The 26,534-nt window shown below is 47.4% G+C and overlaps 1 protein-coding gene across 2 annotated transcripts in view; it reads left to right on the top strand.

Moving 5' to 3' along the window:
* Nucleotides 1–26,534, top strand: part of Ano10 (anoctamin 10) — a 105,858-nt gene that overhangs the window by 37,613 nt on the left and 41,711 nt on the right. For both annotated transcript variants that reach the window (XM_057767302.1, XM_057767300.1), the window contains exon 11: nucleotides 741–869. In XM_057767302.1, the coding sequence (XP_057623285.1) occupies nucleotides 741–869 (129 nt within the window). The remainder of the gene's footprint in view (nucleotides 1–740; nucleotides 870–26,534) is intronic.

Raw genomic sequence — 26,534 nt, 5'->3', positions numbered from 1 at the left:
AACTCACAAAATTACTCTATGGGACAAAGCAGCTACTGTATACACCCATGACCATTGGAAAAAGAGGCAGAGGCACAGCCCTTGTGCTTGTTAGGAGTGGCTTCAGTCATCAGGAGGCAGCCATCAAGAGGTCACAGTAGCAGAGGGAGAACATGGAGGTTCCCACTGTTATCCAGCAACACACCGTAGGACACATGGACTTCCTTGTGGACCCCCGTCAGTGTTCTGTGAGTGCCAGGGAAGCCCGGCTTCCCTATTTGCTAACACTCTACAGGGGCTTTGGTTCATGTCCTCAGGAAGGGACCATGCATAACTGGAGACTGTTATAGCTCAGCCACGTGGGGCGTGTGCCTTATCAAAGCAAGGACAGTCTTGTAAAATAGCTTTTCTTGAAGATGTTGCCTGGCTTGGGGTGTGAAGAGCTTTTCTTTGGTGGTCTTTAAATCCCCCCATCCCTATAAACAAGCAGAGACAATAACACAAACAGAGCTGCAGGCATTCCACACTCCAAGCCAGGCCGTCCTCGGGTGGGAAGGCCGAACATACTGCTCAGGAGGGTCAGGCCGAGGGGTCTAAAATGTCTGCGAATGGGCGGCTCTAAGCGAGAAGAGCCCTGCAGGAGGGACAGAGGTTTAAAGTGTGGGGGCCGCATAGAGCCTGGCGAAGCTCCCCTTGGGCTCAGATATGGACACAGGACATGGCTGTTGCGGCCATTAACGCCACACCTTTTTCTCTTTCAGTTGGCCTTTGAAACGATGAGTGTTATATCTGTGGTCACTAACTGTGCTCTGATCGGAATGTCGCCACAAGTGAATGCAGTCTTCCCAGAGTCCAAAACAGACCTGGTTTTGATCGTAGTGGCCGTGGAGGTGAGTGAAAGTGTTCACACCATAATCCTCTGCTGTCCTCAGTGAAAGTGTTCACACCGCAGGCCTCTGCTGTCCTCCAGGCAAGCTGCTGCTGCAGCCCATGGTGATGAGCATGCCTGAGTAGTAAGAAGACAAATCCTGTCAGCAGACTAAAGAGTGAGGTCTGTGCACTTCTGCTTCCTGCCCAGCTCACGGAAGAGGCCTTTCCAGACACTGCGGGATGCATTCATTTGGAATAGACGTCTGTGGATTTAGCATGTGTTTTTAGCTCGTTCTAGGAAAATGCCTTCTCTGTTTTCTTGAGCAGATCCTAAGAAACTTTTGTTGTAGATGTGTTACAGCTCTGAGGGAAGGTCTCCTGGCAGTCAGGAGCCAAGGAGTCCCACAAAGTCACACAAGCTGTTCACCGGGAGGGGAAAGACCCAGGAGGGCGGCCGCCTCTGCTTGGTGAGCAGAGGACAGACCTTATATAGGGGTTGGGGCAGGTAGTACGGAGCCTTCCAGGGTGGCCTGTTATTGGAAGGATTATATGATCTGATCTTGGGGCAAGCTCAGGGATTGATGGGATTTTGTGGTCAGACTCTGGGGCAAGCTCAGGGACTGGTGAACTTTTGTGGCCTGGTCTTGCACTTTTCCTTTTCCTCTTTCTATGGAGTGGGGCTTAGTCACTTCACTACCTTGAGGGTTGAAGTCTGGAGATGGGGCCATTGGAGCTCCTGAGACCTGAGCCTCAAGGTGTCAGGCCTGACTGCCAGAGTAGTCTAGGAGTAGAACCAGGCAGCTGGAGGTTTACAATGAGCTTGGATAAACTCAGAGACTGGCTGGATTTTATGATCAGGGATTGGTTGGTTTCTAGGCTGAGTGGTTCAGGGCCAGGGTGTGTTTCTTGGCTCTGGTCTCAGGGTGTGTTTCTTTGGCTGCACTTTTACCCTACATCCATAGTCCTTCACAGTCTCAACAATGTTTAAAGTCCAAAGTTCAAAGTTTCTTCTGAGATTCATGCAATCGCTTAACTGTGATCACCTATAAAAATCAAAATCAAAAATCAGATCACACACTTCCAACATATAATGGCACAGGATATACATTACCATTTCAAAATGCAGGGAAGGGAGCATAGTGAAAAAATTCTGGACCAAAGCAAGACAAAAAATCAGCTGGGCAAACTCCAAACTCTGCCTTTTCATGTCTGACGTCAAAACGCTCTTCAGATCTCCAACTCCTTTTACTTTTGTTGACTGCAGCACACTTCCTTCTCTTGTGCTGGTTCTACTCCCTATTAGCAGCTCTCCTTGGCAGGTATCCTATGACTCTGGTATCTCCATCTTGGGGGCTCCAAGGCAATCCAGGTTCTCCTTCACAGCTTCACATAATAACCTCTGGGCCTCCATGCAGGGACACTCGTGACACATGCCTGTCCCCAGTGGCTTTCTGTAGTCTCTGGGACAAATTCCATAGCCCCTTCCTTCTATCCTTAACTCTACAATCAGAACCACATGGCCAACTCGGCCAAGTTCTGCTGCTTACTGGGGCTGGAACATGGTCCTCTTGTTCAATTATATCTTCATCAACTTTCTTTCCTTCACTGCCTGCTCTTGGCTGTCCTGGAACTGGATCTCTAGACCAGGCTGGCCTCAAAATTAAAGCTCACCAGCCTCTGCCTTCCCAGTGCTGGGATCAAAGGTTTGCACCACCACATCTGGCTCTAGATTAAAGGTTTGCACCACTACATCTGGCTTTAAGTTTTTCTTTAGTTCCTTTTCACAAATTGGAAATTTAGCTGGGTGGGACCTTGCCCTGAGGTCATCACTCCTTTTATTCCATTTCTTAATCCAGTTGTCTCTGTGAACACAGGATTTAGCTCTATTCCTCTTCCTGGTGCGCCCCCCTTTTCCATCTGTATATTTTATATTTTTATTTGATCAGCTTGCTCCTTTTCATTATAAATCTTCATTAGAGTTACCACTAATAACCACACGACAGAGTCTATATTAGGCTGTTTTGAGATTTCCTCTGCCAACAGAATTCATCAGAAATTCTTCACTTTAGCCTAGGAAGACTCTTTAGAGAAGGGCAGAAAGCAGCCATTTCCTTTACCAGTATATCACAAGAATGATCTCTAGGCAAAATACTAAAATTCTTCTTTAAACCTCTTGAGGTAGGCTCCCCCCGCCCCAGTGCATCAAATCACACTCAGGACCACTGTATTCCATGATCCTGCTAGTATGGCCCATTAAAAAAATACTTAAAACAGGGCTGGAGAGATGGCTCAGAGGTTAAGAGCACTGGCTGCTCTTCCAGAGATCCTGGGTTCAATTTCCAGCAACCACATGGTGGCTCACAACCATCTGTAATGAAATCTTGTGCCCTCTTCTGGCGGGTAGGCATGCATGCAGACAGAATACTATATATATAATAAATAAATAATTTTTTTAAAAAAAGTTTAAAAATACTTAAAACATTTTACTGCTTCCCTAACCCAAAGTACCAATGTCCAAATTTCTCCAAACAAAACAGCAATACCCCAGTTTCTGGTACCAACTTCTGTCTTAGTTAGGGCTTCTATTGCTGTAAAGAGATACCACTTAATTGTGTGGCTCACTTACAGTTCAGAGGTTCAGTCCATTATCATCATTGCAGGCAGACATGGTGCTGGCTATGTCTTGATCAGAAGTCAACAGGCAGTAGACTGAGGCACTGGGCGTGGTTTGGGCACATATGAGACCTCAAGGACCACCCCTATAGGACACACTTCCTTCAACAAGGCTTTGTCTACTCCAACAAAGGCTCTCCTAACAGTGTCAATTTCTATGAGCTTATTGGGACCAATCACATTCAGATTACTGCAGACTTGAATGTCCCACTTGCAGGCAGAAGAGATCCATCCTGCTAGTCCCCTTTCTTCTGTGCTCATAGTGGATGCTGCGTGTACAATGTGCATTTGGGAGACTCATTTAAGAACCAGTGAGTAGGAAGGGAAAGGATGGCCCTGGTGGGTGGCAGTATGTCTGTGTTGAATTTGGGGAGTAGAACAGGGTTTTGGAGAGTCACTTGTAGAAAGGAGGGTAAGGGAAAAGACCTAAAGGCTGCCTGGGTTTATAGAGGCCATTCGGCAGGGCCTATGGGAGCCTTGTGATTCAAGACGTTTTCTGCAGTTCCGCAGCTTTGCTACTTGGTTTTTGTTACTGAGTCTGGAGTTAGCCAGCCTTTGGGACTGGCTGGAGTGGTGGCAGGCAGTTTGCACAGGGGATGCTTTCCCAGGGACTGTGGGCTTGTGGGCCTAGCTGTCAGGTGGCTTCTTGGTATGAGCTGAGCAAGAACCAGGAGGGATGGCAGTCCCGAGACACAGGAAGCCTGACAGCAGCCCTGTTCTGAGCGGGAGCTGTGAGTGCAGCCGCCTCTCTCCAGGTCTCTCCCAGGCTCAGTCACTTTTGCTCACAGCTGCTGCTTCCCTTTGGTGTTTAACCCTGCTCCACTGGTGTGACCAGGGCAGCTCTGCACAGCACCCAAGAGTTCCCCAGCTGTGGTTGAGTATTTTTCTATTTCAGTAAAAAATCAACTTCAGAAGAAATGTTAGAAATAAATTATAACAACAAAATGTGATTACCCAGTTTTACTCTAGCCTTACTGAGACCTCAGCTGAACGCCATGTGGCCTTCCATTAAAACAAAAACAAAATCTGGAGCATTTAGAAATAAATTAGAAAACATAAGTTTTGGGTGTGTGACCGTAAACATTTATAAAGTCATGCTGAAGTTGAGGTTCAGGTTTAGAAGGTAGCTATGGTGGTGGGTACGCTGGTCAGCTCGGCTATGCCAACCGCTGTGTGTGACTTGCATCGACCCTCAAGTGTGACAGCTTCCGTTTGTCAGTTCTAGTCAAGGAAGAACTATCACTGGGTCAAGCTAATTTTTTAAATAAGGTTTTTCTCATAAATCTTAAACATTTTAAAGAAAGGAAATGAAGTCTCAGATCCTCTGTGAAGTGAAGACATGTCTTATAGTATCCGCTGTCTCGTCTTACTGTGTAAGATCCTCTGTGAAGTGAAGACATGTCTTATAGTATCCGCTGTCTCGTCTTACCGTGCACTACACCTTTGTTGCTGCTCTGGTCTTTGAGACAGGTCTCCTGTAGCTCAGGCTGGTCCCAAACTCTGCATGTAGCTGAGGCTGCCCAAAGTCCTGGTCCTCCTTCCTCTTTCCCAGGTGCTGGATTTTAAGGGTGTTTCACCATGCGCTGTTTTCACCAGTTTTTAAAATGTCTTTCTCACAGATAACTGCATATTGCACTTTAGTGTATTTATTTATGGCCTCGAAGAAAAGTTTTGCTAATTCAAAAAGCCACAGTAAACTCTAAAAATACATACATTATTTTTAAATAAGATTTTAACATTGATGGGAAAAGCAATTTAAAATGTTACATTTCTCTTAAAACTCATTAGCTTCTCAGTATTTGTCACAGAACAAAGACCTTTAGAAAATAATCCTCATTTTCTAAAGTTGGGGCTGTTTGTGTTCTCATGATGTCGAATTTCCAGCACGAGATAAAGCCAGTGATTTTTACTTCTTCTTGATGCTTTGATTTTTTTCCTCCTTAGAGTTGGATTTGCTGCAACCTTCATTTGAATAAGGGCAAAAGGAAAAAAGAAAAAAAAAAAAAAGCTGTTGTGGCATCTGTGTGCTTACTGCCCCCTAGCGTTGCCTTTGAATTACGGCTCCTGACACAGCTTTGTAAAATAGATTCATTGGAAACGGACAAGAACCTGAGCATGAGGGGAGAGCATACCGAATGCGCCAGTTTTATGGGTTAGAAGTTAGATATTAAAAATGCCATGAAGTTCAGCCCACAGATTCAGTCGGCATCCACAGGTCCCCTCAGGAGCCACCTCACTGAGACATCCCCTCGAGCCTCTAACGTTTCCAGCAGAGAATGCGAAATCACAGTGAAAGTGCAGTTCGTGAAGACAACAAGGGGCCGCAGCCCAAACATGCAGTGTTGGGTAACGTTTCTCGTTTCCGATGTGTGTCCGTTTCCCCTCGCACCGAGGCGCGGTGGGGCGTGGGGAGTGTCCCTAAGCCGACTACTCTCACTGGGAGTGTGCCTGCATTTCTAGTTTTAAGGTTCTAGTGACCAGTGAGTGTTGGCGCTGTTCATGTTTAATTACTAGTTTGAAAAATATCCCTTAAAAGCAGTTTTTCTGTGGGTGCGGGGAGAGTAAGTTATATGATGTATGTGCCCCCTACTGGTTAGAAACGGAACTGCCTGCCATCTGCTAATAGCATTGTAGGCCCTCTGAGAGTGGATGGGGCTCTCAGGGCTTACTTTCCTAGTCTCAGACATAAAAATGGTAAGCTCACTGCAGAGAACTGCTCTTTACCTTATATCAGGACTTACTTTAGAACTTTGTAACTGTATGTGTTCTCCCGCTCTGGAGCGTGGACTGAGGTAACAGATTGGAGTTCACCGCTGAGCTTCCTCTCAGCACTCACGCTGTCCTTGGGCTGCAGATTCAGGCACCCCGCAGCCTGCCCTGCAGGAGCACCCTGGGAAATAACCCACGAGTGGCGGGGTGAGCGGGACTTGCTGCCAAAGGTGAGGTCTGAATGAGACTCCCTGTGTGAGACAGCAAGCGTGGAGCCAAGACAGTCTTGTCACGGGACACACGGGTGTGATCTTGGCTGGTGTGGCAAAGCACAGTGAAGCTCTTGTGGCTCCAAGCTCATCATGGCAAACATAGCAGAGTCAGAGTGTGGCTGAGTGAGAGCCTCGGTTTGTGAGTTCCAGCCCTCAGGTGTAAAGTTGGGACACTGATGATGCAGAACAGGAAGTTGGCGGCCTCACCTTTAGCAGTTAGTGCACAGGCCTGCACAGGCTCATGGACCCGCCTCCCAAGCTGTGTGTCTCCACAGGCACACTCGCCTGGTTGGTTTGTGTCAGTTTGCTCCTCAAATCAGTCTCCCACTCCTCTCCACCTGGCTTTGTTTCCACACCTCAGTCCACCCCGCCCCCTTGTTGCTGCTTCTGCCTTGTCAGTCTGTCAGCATTGGTGTGAGCGCGGGGTCCCACACTTCCCACCCACACTCTCCTGAGTGTGATTCATGTACACCTCACTCTTTGAGGTGTGCAGTTCAGGGCTGTCACCCCCTGCTGGCTCTTCTTTTACCGCAGTGATTGTTAGACTTCATTGTCAGCTTGACTGCATAGAAAAGACTTGGTAACACACACTCCGGGTGTGTCTGTGAGGGCATCTCCTAGACTTGGTAACACACACTCAGGGTGTGTCTGTGAGGGCCCCTCCTAGTCTTGGTAACACACTCAGGGTGTGTCTGTGAGGGCCCCCCCTAGACTTGGTAACACGCACTTAGGGTGTGTCTGTGAGGGTCCCCCTAGACTTGGTAACACACACTCAGGGTGTGTCTGTGAGGGCCCCCCCTAGACTTGGTAACACACACTCAGGGTGTGTCTGTGAGGGCCCCCCCTAGACTTGGTAACACACACTCAGGGTGTGTCTGTGGGGGCGTCTCCAGACAGGATGAGATCAGGAGGGCCCTGGTGTGAAGAGTGGATCTGTAATGTGCTGGCATTCTTGGAGGTGGTGAAGGTTGGAGATGAGGCCAAGTCAGTGCAGGTAGTTCCCCGGGGTCATGTCCTTAGGTCATAGCTTGTTCTAGCTTTTTCCTGTGTGACCCTTCTCCGTTTCCTGCTCACCAGGAAGTGGAGAACAACTTCTGCTCTGTGTTCCTGCTGCCAGGATGCTCCCCACAAGCTCGTGGACTCGGGGGCCATGAGCTGAACCCTCTAAACCATGAGCCACTTCATGAGTGGTTTCACAGTGGAGCAATTCTTTCAGAAGGTTTGCTCATGAGCAAACGAATCCCATGGTTTCCCCAGTGCTCTTTGTGACAGTTATTTGGGAATTCCAGATTTAAACTTGGTGGCTTGTTACAGAGAGGGGGCTGCTTGTTCTTCCCGGCAGCCGGGCCAGCTTACACTCAAAATAATCACACAGAAACTGTACCAATTAAACCACTGCTTGGCCCGTTAGCTCTAACTTCTTACTGGATAACTCTTACATATTAATTTAACCCATTTCTATTAATCTGTGTATCACCACGCAGTCATGGCCTATCAGCAAAATTTCAGCACGTCTATCTCTGGTGGCAGTGGGTCCATGGCATCTTGCTGACTCTGCCCTTGTGTCTCCCAGCATTCAGCCTACCTAAGTTCTGCCCTATCACAGGCCAAGGCAGCTTCTTTATTCATTAACCAATAAAAGCAACACACAGACAGAAGGACAAAGCATCTGAGACCCACCCCTGACTCTACAAATGCATGCACAGGTTCAGGCACAGCTGCGCCCATCCACACACAAATGCATGAACCATACATACTCATATTTTAAATATTTAAAGAAGCTAGTAGTTGAAATCCGACCACCTCCATGATACTCTGTTAAAGGTTTGTTTCTTTCTTGGTGTGTCGATATACAAGCACTTTCCCATTGACTAGTCTTTGAGAACAAGGCTTTAAAGTTATTTAATAATATATCATTACCAGCCTGGTCTACAAGAGCTAGTTCCAGGACAGGAACCAAAAGCTACGGAGAAACCCTGTCTCGAAAAATCAAAAAAAAAAAAATAATATTAATATCCACATATAGCACACTTTATCATTTAAATGATTCTATGTATTTAGATGTTTAGATGATTTTCTACTAATGAAAGCTAATGAATAAATGCATATTTGAGTATGTGATATAATAATGTCCTTTTGCATCTTAAATAACGGTTGGTATTTAGCTTTGCTACTAATGAACCTGATTGTCTTTGGTTTGCTCGGATTATTGCTTGTTCATTTCTGCTTTAGTTTTCTCCAGCCTGCCAACGTTGGCCCAGATTTGACCCATGATCTGATTCTGGATGATGCATGAACTAAGAATAGACTTGGTGTTTCTAAAGCAGTGTTTTAAATAATACAGTTTCTGTGTGATTATTTTGGTTCTGGGAAGCTGGGAAGAACAAGCGCCCCTCCCTTGCAACAGTGGCTATACTTTTGGAAAGTACATTAAGAAAACCTTGGCAGGGGCTGGAAAGGTGGTTCAATGATTAAGAGCATTGTCTGCTCTTTTAGAGGTCCTAAGTTCAGTTCCCAGCAACCACATGGTGGCTCACATCCATCTATAGTGGGCTCTGGTGCCTTCTTTTGGCATAAAGGCATGCATGCAGATAGAGCACTCATACATAAATAAATACATTTTAATAAAAAATCTTAAAATTCTATTATTTTTAAGACTATACTATAGAGTTAAGATATATGATGTGGGGGCTGAAGAGATGGCTCAGAGGTTAGCAGCACACACTGCTCTTGCGGAGGATGCAAGTTCAGTTCCCAGCACCCACACTGGGCATCCCTGTCAGTCCACAGCTCTTTGTCTTGTGTGGAGTTCAGGTGCATTCTCTGCTTGTGAAGTATCGACCCACAGGGCCTGCAGAGTTTGCCGCTCAGTTCTGGTTGGCTGATGTTGTTCTCTTCAGAAACAAATTCTGAGAATTTCCTTGCAGGCTTGACCAGGATGGAGCCCCCAAACGGCGGTGCTGTTTGTGGTCTTCCTTCTAGTGGTTTGATTGTTTGAGATTTGGCTCTTCAATTTGGGTCCTCCTGGATGGAACCATGGGCTGGATTCCCCACACATTTGTGCCTATGGTTTTGAGACGGGGTCATGAGATCGCCCAGACTGGGCTTGAACTCTGAATGCCCCTGCCTCACTATCCTTCCTGAGGATTAGGTTACAAGTGTGAGCTACCACACCCAACTTTCTTCTGCTTCTGTTTGCTTATTCTTGCTGGTCTTTTTTGGATGTTTCCTAGTCTTGCTCTAGGTTGCCCCATCTCCAGTTTTTATTCAGTTAAAATATGACTCTGTGCTCTGTGGTTGGTGTGGGGATAATTAAAGGCAGTCAGGGAGGGTTATTGCGTTGGATATGTATTTATTTTATGCCGAACCTTCCCAAATACTAGAAAAATATGGTACTAGCTTTGCGAGCATCTACCAACTTGTCCAAGAGAGAAATTCCAGGATGGTAGAAAGCCTCTTCCCTGACCTCATCCCCAGTCAGATGCCCCTGATTGCATCCCAGACTCTGGAGGGTGCTGGTACAGGCTCTCCCGGCTTCTAGAAATGGTTGGGATGTAGGCTCTGTGGACTGTGTTTGCTTGTGGAGTGCTTATGAGGACAGATTCTCCCCCCAAATTTATTTATGGATTGCATTCTCGTTACTGTAATAGATATAATTTAATTAAATGAAATGAAAACTGGTGAAAACCATGCACTAAAGCAAAGCTGTCACATCTATGAGAACCTTTGTAAAGGATCCACAAAGGCACGCTGGTTTCCTTTCCTTCACATACTACAGGACTCATGAGTCTTGGCCACACTCTCCTGCTGTATCATTCTGGGGAACAGTCAAAAAAGAATGCATTTTGGGTTTCAGGTTTTTTTTTCCTGAGGATAGGAATCACTTTTTATTTCAGAAAACTGAAAGAAGGCTTGAGGCCAACAAGAATGATCTGTCCTTTGTAGTCGTGCTGCGGTGTTGAGGGGCTTTGTGTGGCCAGGGACACTTGGAGAAGGGCAGGAGTGAGGGGACTGTGGCATCAGAGCCCGAGGGCTTTCTGAGGTCAGTGAGGGCCTGAGGTGGGATGAGGAGTGGGCGGGGCCACCTCCTACAGTCTCACTTTTCATAAAGTGAGCTCAGCATCCACCTTCCTGTTACACTCTCCTCCTTCTCTGTGTGCAGCCATGAGGTGCAGCTGGGCATGCTGACAGCCATGAGGCTCCCCAGCTCTGTCCCTTCCCTCTGCATTAGATCAGGAGACCCCATTCTCTGGCAGCTCCATTTCTGTAGTCTCAGCTCTTGGCACCGGCCACCCATGCTGCAGAGCTGCTGTGACAGCATTGATAACCAGGAGTGGCTACCAAAGAGCAGGGATTTCCTGCCGCAGCCTGGGAGATTTCATCAGAACCCGGCTGAGGTTCTGTTCTAGAGGAGAGATGACCAGCTTCTTCCCTTTTTCAGGAGGGCTGGCACTTCAGAAGGATCACCTCAGGGCTTGTTTTGAGGATTTCATCTTGGTTGAAAATGCTCTTTAAACTGGGTTTTGTTGGGGTCTGGTCAGACACCACTTCAGGAACTCATGATGACCCCGTTGCTGAACATGTTGGGTTTGCTTTGCTGTGCTTCGCCGAGCCATTAATAGCTTCAGAGGGACTTTGGTTTCCTTTGTGGTCCCTAAGATGCCACAATGCAGACAGGATCAACCCAGAAGCTAAGGAGAGTGGCAGTGTAAACTGCTGCAGCTGTTGCTGCAATCTCTCCCTAGTTAATAAAATGCTTCCCCAGGCTGGTGCGTTCAGGGTTATTAAAAATGGACTACATCTTTCTAATGTTGTTAAGTGCCATGTGGGGCAAAGTGTTTGAATTTCTTGATTTATGTATATGGGGTAAAAAAATGAATATTTCAGCTGCAAGTGTGTGTGTGCTAGAGAGTGTGTGTGCATGTGTGCGTAAGTGTGTGTATGTGTGTGCGTATGTGCATTGTAAGGTGGGCTCAAGCTGAGCCTGAAAGTCAAGACTGCCTTCTGGCAGATTGAGCCCAGGTGGATGACGAGGTGCAGAAGGCAAAGGCACTGCTGTCCCTAAGCTTCTGATGGGCTTGAGTGCCTAAGTGACCACACACAGGCTTCCTCTGCTCTTTCCGTGTCAGTGTCTCACACAGAAGCTAATTGGCACCATCTGTGCCGATAATGAAGCCCATGATGTGGCTATTGGAGCGAGGTACTCGCTGGAGGAGCTCACAGTCGGGGTGAGAGGGAGCAGGGAGTTATTTCTGTGGATGTTCTGTGTGACTAGCCGTAGAAAGAGAGGGAACTGCCAGAGGCTGCCCCACGCTGGGTGCTCCATAAGGGTGTGTGGCTGGCTTACATAGGAGCGCCTCACATCCGAATTGTCTGCTGTGTGTCAGAGTTGCCCGCGACTGCTGTCACATTTGTTCTGCCTGAATTGGGTGCCTCTTCTTTCAGCTCTTCTGTCTGCTATGATTTGCTCTTTGCCTCTCTCACCGTGGGCTGGTAATGCGACTGGCAGCGTTCTGAGCCCCAGAGGCTGGCAGTGCTGCCACGTACACCTTGTCCTTGGGTCTCCAGCACAGATCCTGGGCTTGGGGTCTTCTGTGTCACTCCTGTTCCCAGCGTTCCAGGGAGCTCATCACTGTTGAAGTGTCTAGGTTGCAACTACATTTACATATACACACATGCACCCCTACACGCAGATACACACCCCCCCACAGACATACACACTTATACACACAAGCCCTCACACATGTACACACTCACAAGTGGAAATAACAGAGGGTGTAAGCTGGTCATTTTGTCCATTGAGAGAAAGGACCATTTCTGTCATTCTCTCTCAACTCTCTTGCCTTGACCGTATTTCCAGTCTAGTTTGTAGAGAAATGTGCTTAAAGGAACCCTCTGCATGTGTGAGTGCAGGCTTACACCATGGCACATGTGTGGATGTCAGGAGACAGTTACCTTCCACCTCACTTGAGCCAGGGTCTCTTGTTCACTGCTGTATACCTCAGGTTAGCTCATCTGTGAGCCAGCTGATCTGTCTCTGATGGTAGGCGTGCAGGGATTACAGGTGTGTGTGCCCACATGTCTTTAGGTTTGTTGTGGGGTTTGAACTTAGGTGCTCACACTTGCACAACAGTGGAAACTTCATTTCCATGTTTCTTGATCTCTGTCTTTTGTTATTTCATTTTTCTGTTAGTGCACAGTGCATGGAAACTAGTGTGGCAGTTCCTGACAGGAGGGCCCCCCTTTGTTTATTTCACGGTGCCCTTTCACTAGCAGCCATGTGTCATGTGGTTCAGAACTCCAAAGGCGCAAAGCTGAGTTTGTGTCCGCTACAGAGTCCCTGCTGCACACAGCGTGTGTGGTTGGCTCCCTGTCTGGGTGTTCGCGGTATTTAAAATACAAATAGCAGGCACGGTTAATCACGGTGATCAGAGAATGGGCCATAGCGGGTTTGCTTTATACCTAATTGTCCAGTACAGATGATGATGTTACATGCACAAGCTGACTGATTCTGTCCAGTGTTAGAATGTGCAGCTATGCTGGTGGACCAAACAGTTTTGACCTTTTCTAGGAAATTCTTGTACCATGAATGATTGACAGGCCAAGGAAGGTGACTGGCATACCTGCCATCTCAAGTCTGGGCCAGTTGCACCTTCAATTTGACAAGAGCAGAAATTGCTTACGGATAACAAATATTCTGCCTCGCTTTCCCCCCGCATTAGGATTGGGCTGGGGTCAAAGCAAAGGATCAGTCTGCTTGTAGGTTTATTAGATTTAAAAAATAAAAACAGACTGTTTAGAACTGTCAAGGCCGTCATGCAGCTTTGGCCCAGAATCCTTTATTTTTTTCCCAATGTAACTCAGCCAAGGTGCTGTATTAGGGAGCCTTTGAGGCTTTTACAGCTAAGCTTCAAGGTTAATAAACGGGCGGTGGATCTGCTCCCTGACCTGCAGATTCCTCTTCCTGTGGCTCTTGCCTCACTCGTTAAGCCCAGCCCACACTCTTAGCCACGCCCACACTTCCTTCTCTGCTGTAGCTTGTCCCCAGCTCCCTACAATTCACTCCTTAGCTGAGAGCAGCCAGCTCCAGTGTGACGGTGCCCTTTGTGGGCCTTCGTCTTGTTCTGTTCCTCCCAGGCATTTTGATGATGGCTTGGCCTGGGAACGGTCAAAGGCATTTTGAGCCCTTTGGGTTCAGCCCCCGACCTCACTACAAGGCACATAGGCAGAGTACAGAGAATGCCGTCCAGGGGAATGGGACACCCAGACACAGGACTCAGTACGTGGAGTGTGGTGCATGTTTCACCAAGGGCAAGATGAGCGTAGAGCTCCGCTATGCCCTGATCTTTCTGACTGGCTCCGTGATCGCAGCTGTTTGGGAGGGGTTGAGCAGTTCCGGGGCCTCCTTTACAAGCTGGAGACTGCTCCCTCTCCTGGTGCACACCACTTACCTTCTCATGTTGGTTGGTTACTGTGTTCTCTGACTCCTTGGTAGAATTTGAGGGTAAAGTGTGACCATCCATTCCCTCTGACTTTGGGGCCTGTTGCCTCTGTGCTGAACCTGGGTGGAATATTGGCACTGATCTTGGCTGGTGTGATGTCACACCGTCCTTGTTGGCAGGCACTGACAGAGCCACATCTGCGGTGACTCCTGGTGGGTGTTTCTGTTTCCTGGGTGAAACACCAGACTTAGGCAGCTGTCGGCTCCTCCGTTATATTTTAATTACCATGAAGACGACAGAATTTTGAGATCACATATTATATTTTTATTTTGAGACCTGCTATATATATATTTATACAAATTAGAAAGCAAAGCACCATACAGTACCTTTGATTTCGCATTTTAAGACATTAGCGTCAGGAAAGCCCTGGGCATGCACGTCGGAAGATGAAGCGCATCCGAGACGTGAAAGCCCACTCTGCCTTGTTCTCATTAAACAGCGCTGAAAAGCTAGGCTGAGTATGAGCTAACATTGCAATGCATAGATCTCGCTGAATTCATAGAATAAAATAAGCCAGGGCTTAAAATTTAAAGACAGTTCAGGCCAGGGATGGAGGCTTTCACACTGCTGAGCCAAGGACAGGGGAGGCTGAGGCAGGAGGATTGCAAGTTCAAGGCCAGCTTGGTCTACATAGTGAGTCCCAGGTCAGCCTGGGGCCGTACAATGAGATCCTGTCTCAAAGGATAGGGGGGAGCGGAAGTTGGAATAGTTTCTCAATGTAGGGATACAGTTTGCTGTAGATGTTGGTCCCAGGAACCTGTCATCCTGTTTTGTCTTCAAAATAGTAGAATATGGTGGGTGTAATAAGAAGTTAGAATGCCTGTACTGTGACCACAGAGAGAGAGAGAGAGAGAGACAGACAGACAGACAGACAGACAGACAGACAGACAGAGACAGAGACTGCATGCATCTGTGTGTCTTCAGCCACACTGCATATACAATTTTCAGTTCCATGTGGCTCTGAGAATCCTGGCTCCAGGAGGTTGTGACCCATGGCTTCCCAGTGGCATGTCACTGTCTGGGATGACTTTCTGGGGTCCCCTTACTTCTGCAGCTGCTGATGTCAGATTTGAGTTCCCCTTTAAATGTGGGCCCAGAGCTGTTCTTGCTGGATTTGGGTGTTGATCTGCATTTGCAGGGAGTCAGAGTTCCAGGCCACCCTGTCTTTCAGTCTTGTGGCAGGCCGATGGGTGGCGCCTTCTCACAGCCCTCCTGTATGTAGGTCTGGTTTGTTTCTGAGTTTCTGTCTTTCAAGGCTGTGCATTCGGAGTTGTATGACTGGCTCCCTTATCTCAACTGCAATCCAGAGTTCTGTGACAATATTTTTATGTCTGGAAAATGTATTTATTTTGGTAGTTTGGATAATTTTGATTTCAACATAATTTATTCACTGATGGATCAAGACAAGTGCTTCCTTTTCTGTTTAGTTTATGATATTTTTAATGGTATATGAATTGCACTTACTCTGTTTTATGCCTAACTAGGTCTTCTCAAAATCTGTTTTTGTTAATGTCATAGTAAGTCTAGATATATTGTCCACAGTGCACATGCCAGACATGGTGCAGTAATTTAACTGGATAAAGAGCATTCTGAAATTGAATTTTTATAAATATACAGCCATTGACAAATGTAAAAACCCTCCCTCAAAATCCATCATTCAGATGAGTTTATAAGTCTGTGATTTAAATCCTGTAACAGTGTGCCCCAAGCCATCAGAGTAGCACTGGGTGTGTGTGCATTCATGTGTATGCTATGTATGTGTATGCATGTGTATTCATTGTGTGTAATGTGCACATGCATGCATATGTTTATGTGTGTTTTAGAAGTATATTGTTCACATTGTTGGAGTAAAATATCAGAATTTATTTTAGACCCCTAAGAGAATATAAAGATCTTTATTATTACTTAAATGAGGCTCAGAAAAGAATGCAGTGCTGTATTTTGTAACATTTATGGGCAGTGTAAGTAAATAGTCATATTGTTTTGAACTGAAGTGTAACACGGATAGGTAGGTAGGTAGATAGATGATAGACAGACAGACCACATGCTTATATACTAGTCGTGGATGTCAAACTTGATACATTTTAGAAGTGGACACATTTGTCCAACAGACATTTTCTGGAAGCCCCTGTGTACCTTTGTTGGTCACCACCACCCAACAGTATTCTGTCCCAAACTCTGCCATTTTGGGGGTTCTTTTTAAGTTTTTTTTGGCACTGTAGGATAGGTGTGTTCTCCCTGTGAGTTTTCAGTTAGCCCGTGTTGGAATTATTTCCCCACCAAGATGCTCTAAGTGGGTTTTCTTCTGGCTGGTTAGTTCATCATCTTGTCCTGCCCTGTGATTTGTGCTCTTCAGGACTGGCAGTGAGGGCAGAGCTCCCGAAATAATCACACATAGAATGTCTCTAAATCTAGAGAAAACACCATCAGAAGTGATGGTTAATGAGTGAGACTATATGGAGATTTAAAGACTTGGTGGCTGAACAGGACAGTGACTGTCGCTAATTCTGAAAGCGAACCTCAAATGGAAGAGATGGTTTTACGTGTCCGCTGTCTCTGACTGCCAAGTCCCGCTGGCTTCCTCATCATTTCTCCCTGGGTAGAGCGTGTGAGTGTGTATACTGCCTGTGTGTTCACAAACAGGAGCAGAAATTCTGTCCTAAAATATCAGAATAAATTACCGTGGGTGGATAGGTTGTGCTGACACCACGAGCAAGCAGGAGGCCTGATCTGGAAGAGATAGCTCCTGGAAGAGCTGAGGCTTGACGTGACCACGCTAGAGTCGGCCTTGTTGGTCTTGACAGCAGTGAGGGGTGGGTGTGAAAAGGCCGCAGTTCTCACCATGCTCCTGTCCCTCCACCATCACAAGACTGTTTGTAGGGGGCACGAAGAAAGAAGCCAGGTTCCATTCTCACCTTCAAGGGCATCTGACAATCCCACAGCTGCCCTGTAGGGCTCTGCCTTTCAGGGGTTCCAGTAGCCCCACTGTAGGAGCACGCTCTTCACTGGTCTCTGGGGGGACGCTCAAGAGCCAAACTGTAGAGTCAGCTAACTTACTTGCATCCCGAAATTCATATGGAAATATAAGAAACCCAGAATAACCAAAACAATTCTGAAAAAACAAAGTACACAGACTTGTATTTTCTAACTCTGCAAGCTGTAGCAGCATGCTGGCATAAAGCTGGTTGGTGGGCGGGGCTTGGAGCTCAGAAACAAGGCTCCACATTTATGAACACTGGTACCTGACAAGAGTGTGAAGTTAGTTCAGTGGGGAAAGAGCAATGGGATGAGGCTGTATTTCCACCGAGCATGGTGCTGTGGTCTGCAAACCTAATCACCAGTGTGGTATAAAGGAAGCGGGGCAGGTGGGCGCAGACACCGTCCTGAGACCTCTTCCCTGAGTGGGTCTGTTATCCCATCAAAGCGTTAGGGTTAGAGTCAGCAAAACTGCTTCGTCCCTTGCCCACGTGAGGACTCAGAAGGAGCAGCCCTACCAGACACTGGGCCTGCCAGCAACGCCCACAATAAGTTTCTCACCTCATTTTGCTTTCCTTATGGGGTTCTGACAGGGTGTCTCACCATAAAGCCCAGACTGGCCTGGATGACTATAATCACAACTATAGAAATCAGCTGTACAATCCCGAGAGGCTTGACGTGAAGGACGAAGGAATGAATAGCATTCCAGGTGCTCTGCCAATCACCCTGTCTCCACACGAGCTGACAGGAGAGATGTCTGAGGTGGGAAGCCCACTGGGTGGAGATTTCGAGAACGAGTAGAGGCGAAGGCACACCATAACGACTCAGAGTGAAGACTAAACTCAGGCTCCATGAGGGGTCAGATGGCAGAATGAGCAGAGTGGCTTTGTTCCTCTGACTGTGTCCACCCCTAAGGCAGCGCTTCTCAACCTGTGGGTTGTGACCCATCAGATATCCTGCATATTACGTTACGATTCATAACAGTAGCAAAATTACAGTTATGAAGTAACAAAGCAATAATTTTATGGTTGGGGTCACTGCAGCATGGGAAACTGTATTAAAGGGTCACAGTGTTAGGAAGGCTGAGAGCCAGTGCCCTAAGGGAACTTGTTTTGTGAGGTCAGCAGAATTCTCGACTGAAGGAGATGTGATTGTCCAGCCGTGAGGTAGTAATCCAATTGCTGTGTGTGCATTGGCTGCCAGTATGGAGTCTGATGGAGAAGCTGAAGGGAAACAGAACCGTGGGTGCCACAAACAAGGCTCAGGGCTGTCCATTCCGCAGAGCCCATGCTTTGCATTGTCTCGGATTCTTTCAGAAATGACGAGAGCAGGGCTTGTGTGTTACCCCTCATCCCACGGCACGCGTCTGCTTTCTAGTGTGAGAAATTAATGCCTTTGTTTGGGGTTCTGTGCTAAGTGTCGAATGTTGCTTTTTTTCCGAGACACCCATGGACTATCTGTGGACTGCGTGCCATCTTTGCTGTGTTCAGTGTTGAATGTTGCTTTTTTTCTGAGACACCCATGGACTATCTGTGGACTGCATGCCATCTTTGCTGCAGGCGCAGTCTGCAGACAGGTCCACACATACAGAAAGTGTTCATTTCCAAGGCTTTGAGAGAAGCACATAGGTGAAAATGAGCATTTTGGAAGCTTCTGAAGTCTGAGGCTGCTGTGATGTTTAGCACATCGGCCCATGGGCCTACCAGGGTGGCCTTCTGTGCAGTGAGCCACATACTGCTGCCCAGGACATAGCCAACAGGAAGTTATCCACTCGCTGTTCCAGAGACTGGAGTCCGAGGTGAAGGTGCTGGTACAGGGGGTCTCAGTCCCGCACATCTCCTGACTTCTGTATGCTCACACCCCCAGAGCAAGCTGAGTGCATGAGCTTCCTGACGCCCCATCACTGTATCAGGGCCGCACTACTGTGAATGCGTGTAGCTGTAATCACATTGATGGCTATTTTCACACACAGTCACACGGGGTCCTGAGGCTTCAGCAAACGAACGAAGAGGTAGGCAGCCCACTCTGGAGCACTGTAGGACCCCAGTGGACTGAAAGCAATTTATATGTGTCCATCACACCATCTGAGAAGGACTGCTGCACAGTCAACCCTAACTAGCATTGAAGCAGCGACTGCTTTAAGTTCAATCTGAGTATTGATCAACGTATGTAGCCTTAACATTGAGCAGAATTGTTCTGTATGGAATGTTGGATCTTTGGAAGAAAACAGATTTTTAAACTGGATTGGAACTAGAAAACTAAACAGGTAGCTGATTCCTGTGGAGGCCTAGGCATGAGCTTGGTGTGATTATAGCATGTAGCTGTGTTTAAGATGTGTCTGAGTGCTCTGGCCTGGTTGCCTTGGGACTCTCATGGTTCCTCCACAGACACCACCGCCTCAGAGAAGAGCTGGGCAGCTCTCCCCTGGTCTCCCTTTGGTTGTAGTTTTGCTGATATCCACTTGGAAACCACACAATGTGTGAAGTTCTCTCTTCACTTTGGTGATTGCTCCTTTTCAGCCCGCCCCTTCTGCCTCCTGATGAACTGCCCTTTGGTCCCTCCTCTGAAATGATTTTGTCTCAGTCTTCCTCTTGCTCACTAGCTTCCTTGTAGCATTCAGACCTTGCATGGGCTTCACCATTTTTATCTCCTGCCTACGTGTCTTGAGTTGGGTTTCTTGTGGCTGGGAATTCGCTCCCACCCAATTGTTGCTAGTCAGAGGACTCCTTGAAGACCCCTTACCTACTCCTCAAGATCTGCTCCAAACATGGCATTTCCCGTTTTCCCTGCCTTTCCCACCCTGTGATGAGATGCTCCGTTACCAGCCTCCTTTCCTTCTGCTGAGGAGTTCTCTGAGACTGGGTGGTCTGCTGTGTTCAGGGTTGGCATCACCACATTCTGGATCAAATGGCAGACAAGTCAGGCTGCAGCAATGTTACCTGCAGATAGAGCAGAGCGTCTCTGTCCACTTCCTCTGAGAACTGGACATGTGTCTATCACCACACCCTCCAGAACACACCAGCCTTGCCTAGACTTGGAAGCTAAGCAGGGATGGACCTGGTTAGTCCTCGGATGGGAGGGTAAGACATGAGCAGAAGAGTGAGCTCCTCTTCTTGCCTCTGTTAATCTCGGACATGGGGTATACACCAAGGGAGGGAGAGATTTGGCTTTATAAAGTACAGGGTAGTTTTAGGCAGATACAGGTGCTGGATGTCAGACCAACATCAGTCTCATAAGAGTGAGTAGATAAAAGGCCATCGGAAGGAGGTGTCGCCTGAAGGCAGGACTCCCTGAAGCTTCATACACTGCTCAGTCAGCAAATACCCTGACATATGGTCTCTGTTTTGTTTGTTTTCTCTGTTGCTGGAGAGCTGCAGCAAGAAGCTCGACAGCATGGTGTGTAAGTGGCTTTGCTGGGGGCACAGTGGCACTTTCATTTTGTGTGAGTTGCACTCCGTTTGTGTATTGAACTAACTCTGCCTTAACTGTCTCTCTGATAGCTGAATGCTATAAACCCTCAAATGAAATCAGTAAAGAGTTCATGAAATTTTGCAGGTTGCTTATAAAAATTCACTAATTGGTCACAATAATCAAATAGTGCTATCTTCTTATTAGTCTTCAAATGAAGCTAGATAGAATAGTAGTTGATTTTACTTTGAGAGCAGTATGATAGTGTTAACCCTAAATATAATTTCTCCTATTATAAGATAGATAATTTCCTATGTTTTTGTCTACCTACCAAACAGAATAAGTAAACCCCGACCAACTGTCACCTTAATAAGAGGACTATTATTAGCAGGCTTTTATGTGAACTTGATAGGTTTTAATTAAGCATTCACTGAACCAAGTGCATTTTTTTTTTTACTTAGCTCCCTCCTTTCCCCCTCTCTCCCTGTGTCTAACAGCACATCAAGGATTTGCAGAAAGGCATCCATGCCAGTGTAGTATCTCATAGATTTTAAGTCGAGTTTTTTATTATAATAATTACAGACTCACATGCGGTTATAATTGTATGTGCAAGCTTGCATGGATGGCTTTATCCAGTTTCCTCTAATGGGAGGAATGTTTGTAGAACCATGGCATGTCAGTCATAGAATCCACTGATCTTGTACTCTACATGTTTCTGTGTGTTTGTGCATGCGTCTCTGTGTGTGTGTGTGTATTTGTGTACATGTCTGATTCTGTGTGTATGTATCTGTATGTTTGTGCATGTGTGTATGTGTGCCTGTATATCTGAGTCTCTGCGTGTGTATGCATCTGTCTCTGTGTGTATCTGTATGTGTACATGTTTGATTCTGTGTGTTTGTACATGTGTGTATGTGTGTCTGTATGTCTGAGTCTGTGTGTGTGTGTCTGTGCATGTGTCTCTGTGTGTGTCTGTATGTGTACATGTCTGATCTGTGTTTGTGAATGTGTGTCTGTGTTTCTGAGTTTGTGTACCTGTGTTTATGAATGTCATTCTGTATAGTGGCACTGCATTTGTGGGTCCATGTGTCCATAGCCACATTGGAGATACAGCACTGTTCCATTGAAAGGGTCCTACTTGTAACTCTGTCCCCAGTCTCTTTATCAGGTGACAAATATGATCCCTTTGGGAATCAGGGCCAGTTCAGGTTGCATATCCTAAAACTGAAGCAAGGTGTATGTCATCTCCTCATGGCAGTGGCATCGTGACATAAGCAGTTGGCAGGAGGGAAGGTCTGAGCTTTGCTGCTCTTGGCATGAGGCCAGGCAGAGCCTGATGGGTCCAGGAGCCTGTGGTAGAAGAAACCACTTTCCTGAAATGGCCATAGATCAGAGAGGTGGAACTAGGGACTAAGACAAGACACACCCTTCACAGTAGGCCCTGTGGTCACATCGTCCAAGGCCCCACCCACTTCTGAACTCATCTGCAACTGCATCTATAGTGAATTTGAGCCTCTCCAGGCCCAGCTCTGAAGACACCGCCTGGGGACTGGCAGTTACTTCCTATTACGGAGGTGAACCCCTGTAAGGCCTAATGGGTCTCCACTGGCAGAGCAACCCTGGCTTCCCAAATCCTAGGCAGAACTTGTCCTCAAACTGAACCAGGTCATTGTTTTCTCCCGGATGTAGTCTCACAGCACAGGAGGAGACTGATTTCTTACCTCAGGTCTGAGGCCTTTGCCTTCCACCTCTCTTCCTCTCCCAAACTCTTGGGTCACTGACTGTCCTAGCTCTGTCCCCTCCCCTTCATTCCTTCCTCACTGGCTGAGCTCGCCATGGCTCTTGAAGGAAGCAGCTTTGCTGGCTCTGCGCCTTTTCATTGGCTGTCTCTGCCCGTCCCTGCTCCCCTCAAGATCAAAAGTCCCTTTGACTTCACAGGGTTGGGGGCCTGAGAGGCAGGGGTAGGAGCGGATGGCAGTATGTTTTGCACCACTAGAGGGAGCCCTGTTGTTCAGTTTTTGACTCCTGAACCGATAATGCCTAATGGCTGTGGTGGTGTCACCTGGCAAGCATGTGCTGGGTTTAGCTTACTCTTCGTATCACCAGATACTGCTTGCGGCATGGTTGGGAGTATAAGACACATCATAGAAAACGCAAGGGCAGCCCAGGCTGAGTGTCTAGGTGAGGGCTGACTATGGAGAACGCCAGAGCCAGTCCCTGCGTACATCTGTGCGGCCAGGTCAGGCTCTGCCGCTGTGCTCACCACAGTTCAGGTGCTGGGGAATTTGCTCCAACATCCAGACTTTGTAGTTTGATGGTGAATGAGTACCCTCTGTGTGTGTGTGCCTGTACAGTGTGTGTGTGCATGTGTGGCTGTGTATGTGCAGGGTATGTTCTATATGTACATGTCTTATATACATTAGTAAGGATTAACTATTTACATAGGAATGAGTACAAGAAATGGAACACCATCTTATTTTTCTTTCTGTAGAATGCATGATTTATGTGTTGATCGTTTTTTCCTTCCTTCTCCCTGGATATATACAAGGATGAAAGCAAGGTTTTATGTATTGAAAATGAGAACTGGCATTAGCAGACATTACCAGTGTAAGGTCATATCATCCAGGCTGGAAGGTGCAGTGTAGGAAACAGCTGATTACCTCTGTGCCATGCCACAGTCCTGGAATCTTTCAGTTCTGGTGTTTATTCCTCCCCTCCCCTTGCCATGCATCCTGTGAGAGCTCATGCTACTTTCTGGGACACACAGAAATAGGCTTCAGCTGTGGCATTATTACAGATATTATTACAGACCCTCCCAGGAAAGCCTCCCCTGTCCCTATCACAGATACACCCCCTCCCAGGAAGGCCCCCCCGTCCCTATCACAGATACACCTCCTCCCAGGAAGGTCCCATTGTCCCCACTGTGCGCTTTCCTTTGATCAGCTGGATTTGGAGAGAGCATGACCTTCTGCAGGAGCACTGGAAACCCCTCTGGCCAGCGAGCCCAGTAGCTTCCCCATAAGGAAGAGAGCTCCTGTCATCTTCCTGTTGCACATATACAGCTAATCAGTGGTGGGCTCATCCTGCATGCCTCCCCCAACTCACACACAGAACAAGCCTGCCACACTTCGTGCCTGTGAAAATACATGCGTGGAGGTCTCTACATTACTTAAATCCTTTACAGTATTACCAGATTGTTAATGCTTGACTCACAACCAGGAATTTACTCTGGAGGCTCGCGCACTGTGAGTCACTCTATATAAGAAGCCCAGCACCAGGCCATGGTGGTGCATGCCTTTAATCCCAGCAGTGGGAGGCAGAAGCAGGTGCATGTCTGGGTTCAAGGCCAGCCTGGACTACAGAGTGAGTTCCAGGCCAGCTAGGGCTACACAGAGAAACCCTGACTCAAAAAAACAAAATCAAAACAACAACAAAACAAAGAAAAAAGAAGCACAGCTATTGTACAACAAAACAAAGTCAATCAACATCAATTGATTTCTCGGTTTTCTTTGATTATATCACAGTAAAAATGTTATCAAAATATTCCTTGGAGTGAATGCTGTGGTTCACCAAAGAGCCCACAGGCAGCCCTCCCGGTCTCTTCTGCCCTGGCCACAGTCCAACAAAAACATGGGCCATGAAATCTTGGTGGGGTGCCCAGGGTCCTCTAGAGGACAGGATTTCCTCCTCTTCCTGGGTGAGGGACTGTCTTGAGACATCTTCATGTGGGGGTCTAGTGAAGGGGAGTCTTACCTGCAGCCCCTCTGCCTGCTGCCCAGGGTACTTCAGCTGGAAAGGGAGACCCCCTTCCTTCTCTTCCAGTGGGGTTTCTATGACCAGGATGAAGGACATGGCAGGATCTCACTCTGTCAAAGGCTGGGATCCAAGGAAGGGAGAAGAGGTGGCAGACAGGCATGATGGGAGGAAGGGCTGAGTGTTTGGGGGACACTTTCGGTTTATCCTGTGAACTGCTGATCAGTGCTCCCTATCTGTACCCACTTAACCTGCTCACTGCAGTCAGAGAGTCCCAGGCATGTGCACATGCGCATTCTGACACGGGCTCCTTTTCCCTCTTTGCAGGTAGGGGGAGCAGAAACTGTCCTCACACATTTGCCCACAGTAGGCTTGTTGTCCCCACTCAATTCAAACTCATGGAAATCCTCTGAGGCGTGACAGAATCCTAAACACGCAAACAGCTTATATGCACCCCTACAGTCCGTCTTCTGAAAAGCCTGCCACAGTCTCAGCTCCCACCCAGGATCTGAAAAGCAGGGCTGTTCTTCGACTTTGATGATGCCAGAAATAAAGACAGGGGAGTGTGTGGGATTGTAGAGCCTCAGGGGACAGGGCCTGAACCAGAGAGGGGATCCATGAGCCGTGTGTCTTCCGATGCAGGAGAAACAGAGGGCAGAACCCAGGGCAGGGTCTGGGTTTCCGCTGGACTTGTTTTTGACAGATGCTGCCTGCCCTTGATGCCAGAGAGGGTGAAGGGTGAGTTAGAGGGAGTGGAGCAGTCGTTAAATATTGTGCAAGAAGTGTGGATAAAGGGTAGAATTGCTCATGAGGTACATTTGTTCTGTCCTGTGCTTCTGAAGCTTAGCACCCCTCAGAGACAGACTAACAGGAGTTGTGTTATGGCTATAGCTGGGACACGCGTGTTAGACTGTATAGAAACACACGTCCGCACACACCCCTCCTCACAACCACAAGGTGTAAGGTGTTCACAGGCCTACCCTTCCTTGTTGTCGGGCCTTCTGGTTATTTTCAGGTATTTTGAGCACTCCTAGTGTTAACCTGTGCGTACTGCTCTTTCTTCCGAAGGGTGTATGTCCCAGAGCAAGATTGCTGGCTCAGAGAATACGCACAAGCTTTACCGTAATGGCTCCAGCAAGATCATTGTACACAAAGTACCTGGGCCAGAGCCCTATTTCCCTGTACCTTATAATCTTATATATATTCCCCTTTCCTTTTCTTCCTTCAGCTCCTCCCTTGCCTACACACTCTCGGATCGATAGTCCCCTTTTCTCTGGTTATTGTTTTACACGTACACATGGATCTGTATGCACACACACACACACACACACACACACACACACACATATATATATAACCTGCTAAGTGCACTTTTGTTTTTATATAACTGGTTTCATGACTGACAACTTCGTCCTGGAGAACCAATCAGGGGGCTCATCCCTGGGAAAGGGTAACTTTCCTTCCCCAGCATTCATCAACTGCTTACAGCTCTGTCTAGAGGTGGGGACCCAGTGAAAACTGCTGGCTTCCACATTGGCTTATCTGCTGATTGCCATTGTTCTGGTCTTATTTATGCAGCCATTTTTAGGGACTTTGTTTCACAGCGGATTTCCTGGCATTCTTGCCCTTTCAATCTTTCTTCCCCCTCCTCTGGCTGTTCCCTGAGACACAGATGGAGGAGCGGCCACGGAGAGTATCTGGGGGTCCACCGGGGTTGGGCTCCTCACGGTCTGTTGATCTCTGCGTTTGTCCAGCTGTGGTTCTCTGAGGTCGTCTCCATTTGCCGCTCTTTGGTGTGAGGTGGTAGCTGTATTTATCTGTGGGTATAAGGACAAGGCCTAGGTGTAGCTAGAAATGATGTTGGTCCAGAAAAGTCGCGGCAATACGTTCTCTTCTGAAAGCCATGACTTCCCTAGCTCCAGGACACGGCTCCATCACTAGTACCAGGCTGTTCCCACCAATGCGCAAGTGCCACTCAATGACCTTCAGGGAGTCCCTGTTGCTGAAGACACCACACACTCAGGACACGTGTCTCAGGTGCTTGGCACTGGATCCAGCCAGAAGGTGGTCTTCCTGTGCCCTTGCTTCCAGGTACCAGCAAATGTCATAGCAGTGGCCAAGAGAGGGAAGCCATTGTCCTTCCCAACTGCAACACCTATGGAGCCCAGCACTGACCAGCTTGGCAAGATGCCCATTTAGGTTCATTTCTGACCTGCAGGGAGAATGAACTCTTACCAGTCAAGTCAAGTGGCCACTTTTCCATTTTACTTTTGAATGGTTTGTCTTTCCCCGTCCACTGCATCTGAAAATGTTTTTAAAACAGGAGACAAGGCAATTTTGGTCGTGTTGGTAAATGGGCTGGCAGCCAGTCTGCCATCTGAAAGATGAGATGGCA

Source organism: Chionomys nivalis, chromosome 4 (genome assembly GCF_950005125.1).
Source record: "Chionomys nivalis chromosome 4, mChiNiv1.1, whole genome shotgun sequence".
In the NCBI taxonomy this organism is placed as follows: domain Eukaryota; kingdom Metazoa; phylum Chordata; class Mammalia; order Rodentia; family Cricetidae; genus Chionomys; species Chionomys nivalis.
Note: the sequence above shows the minus strand (reverse complement) of the source record. Positions and strands in the feature narration are given on the sequence as shown.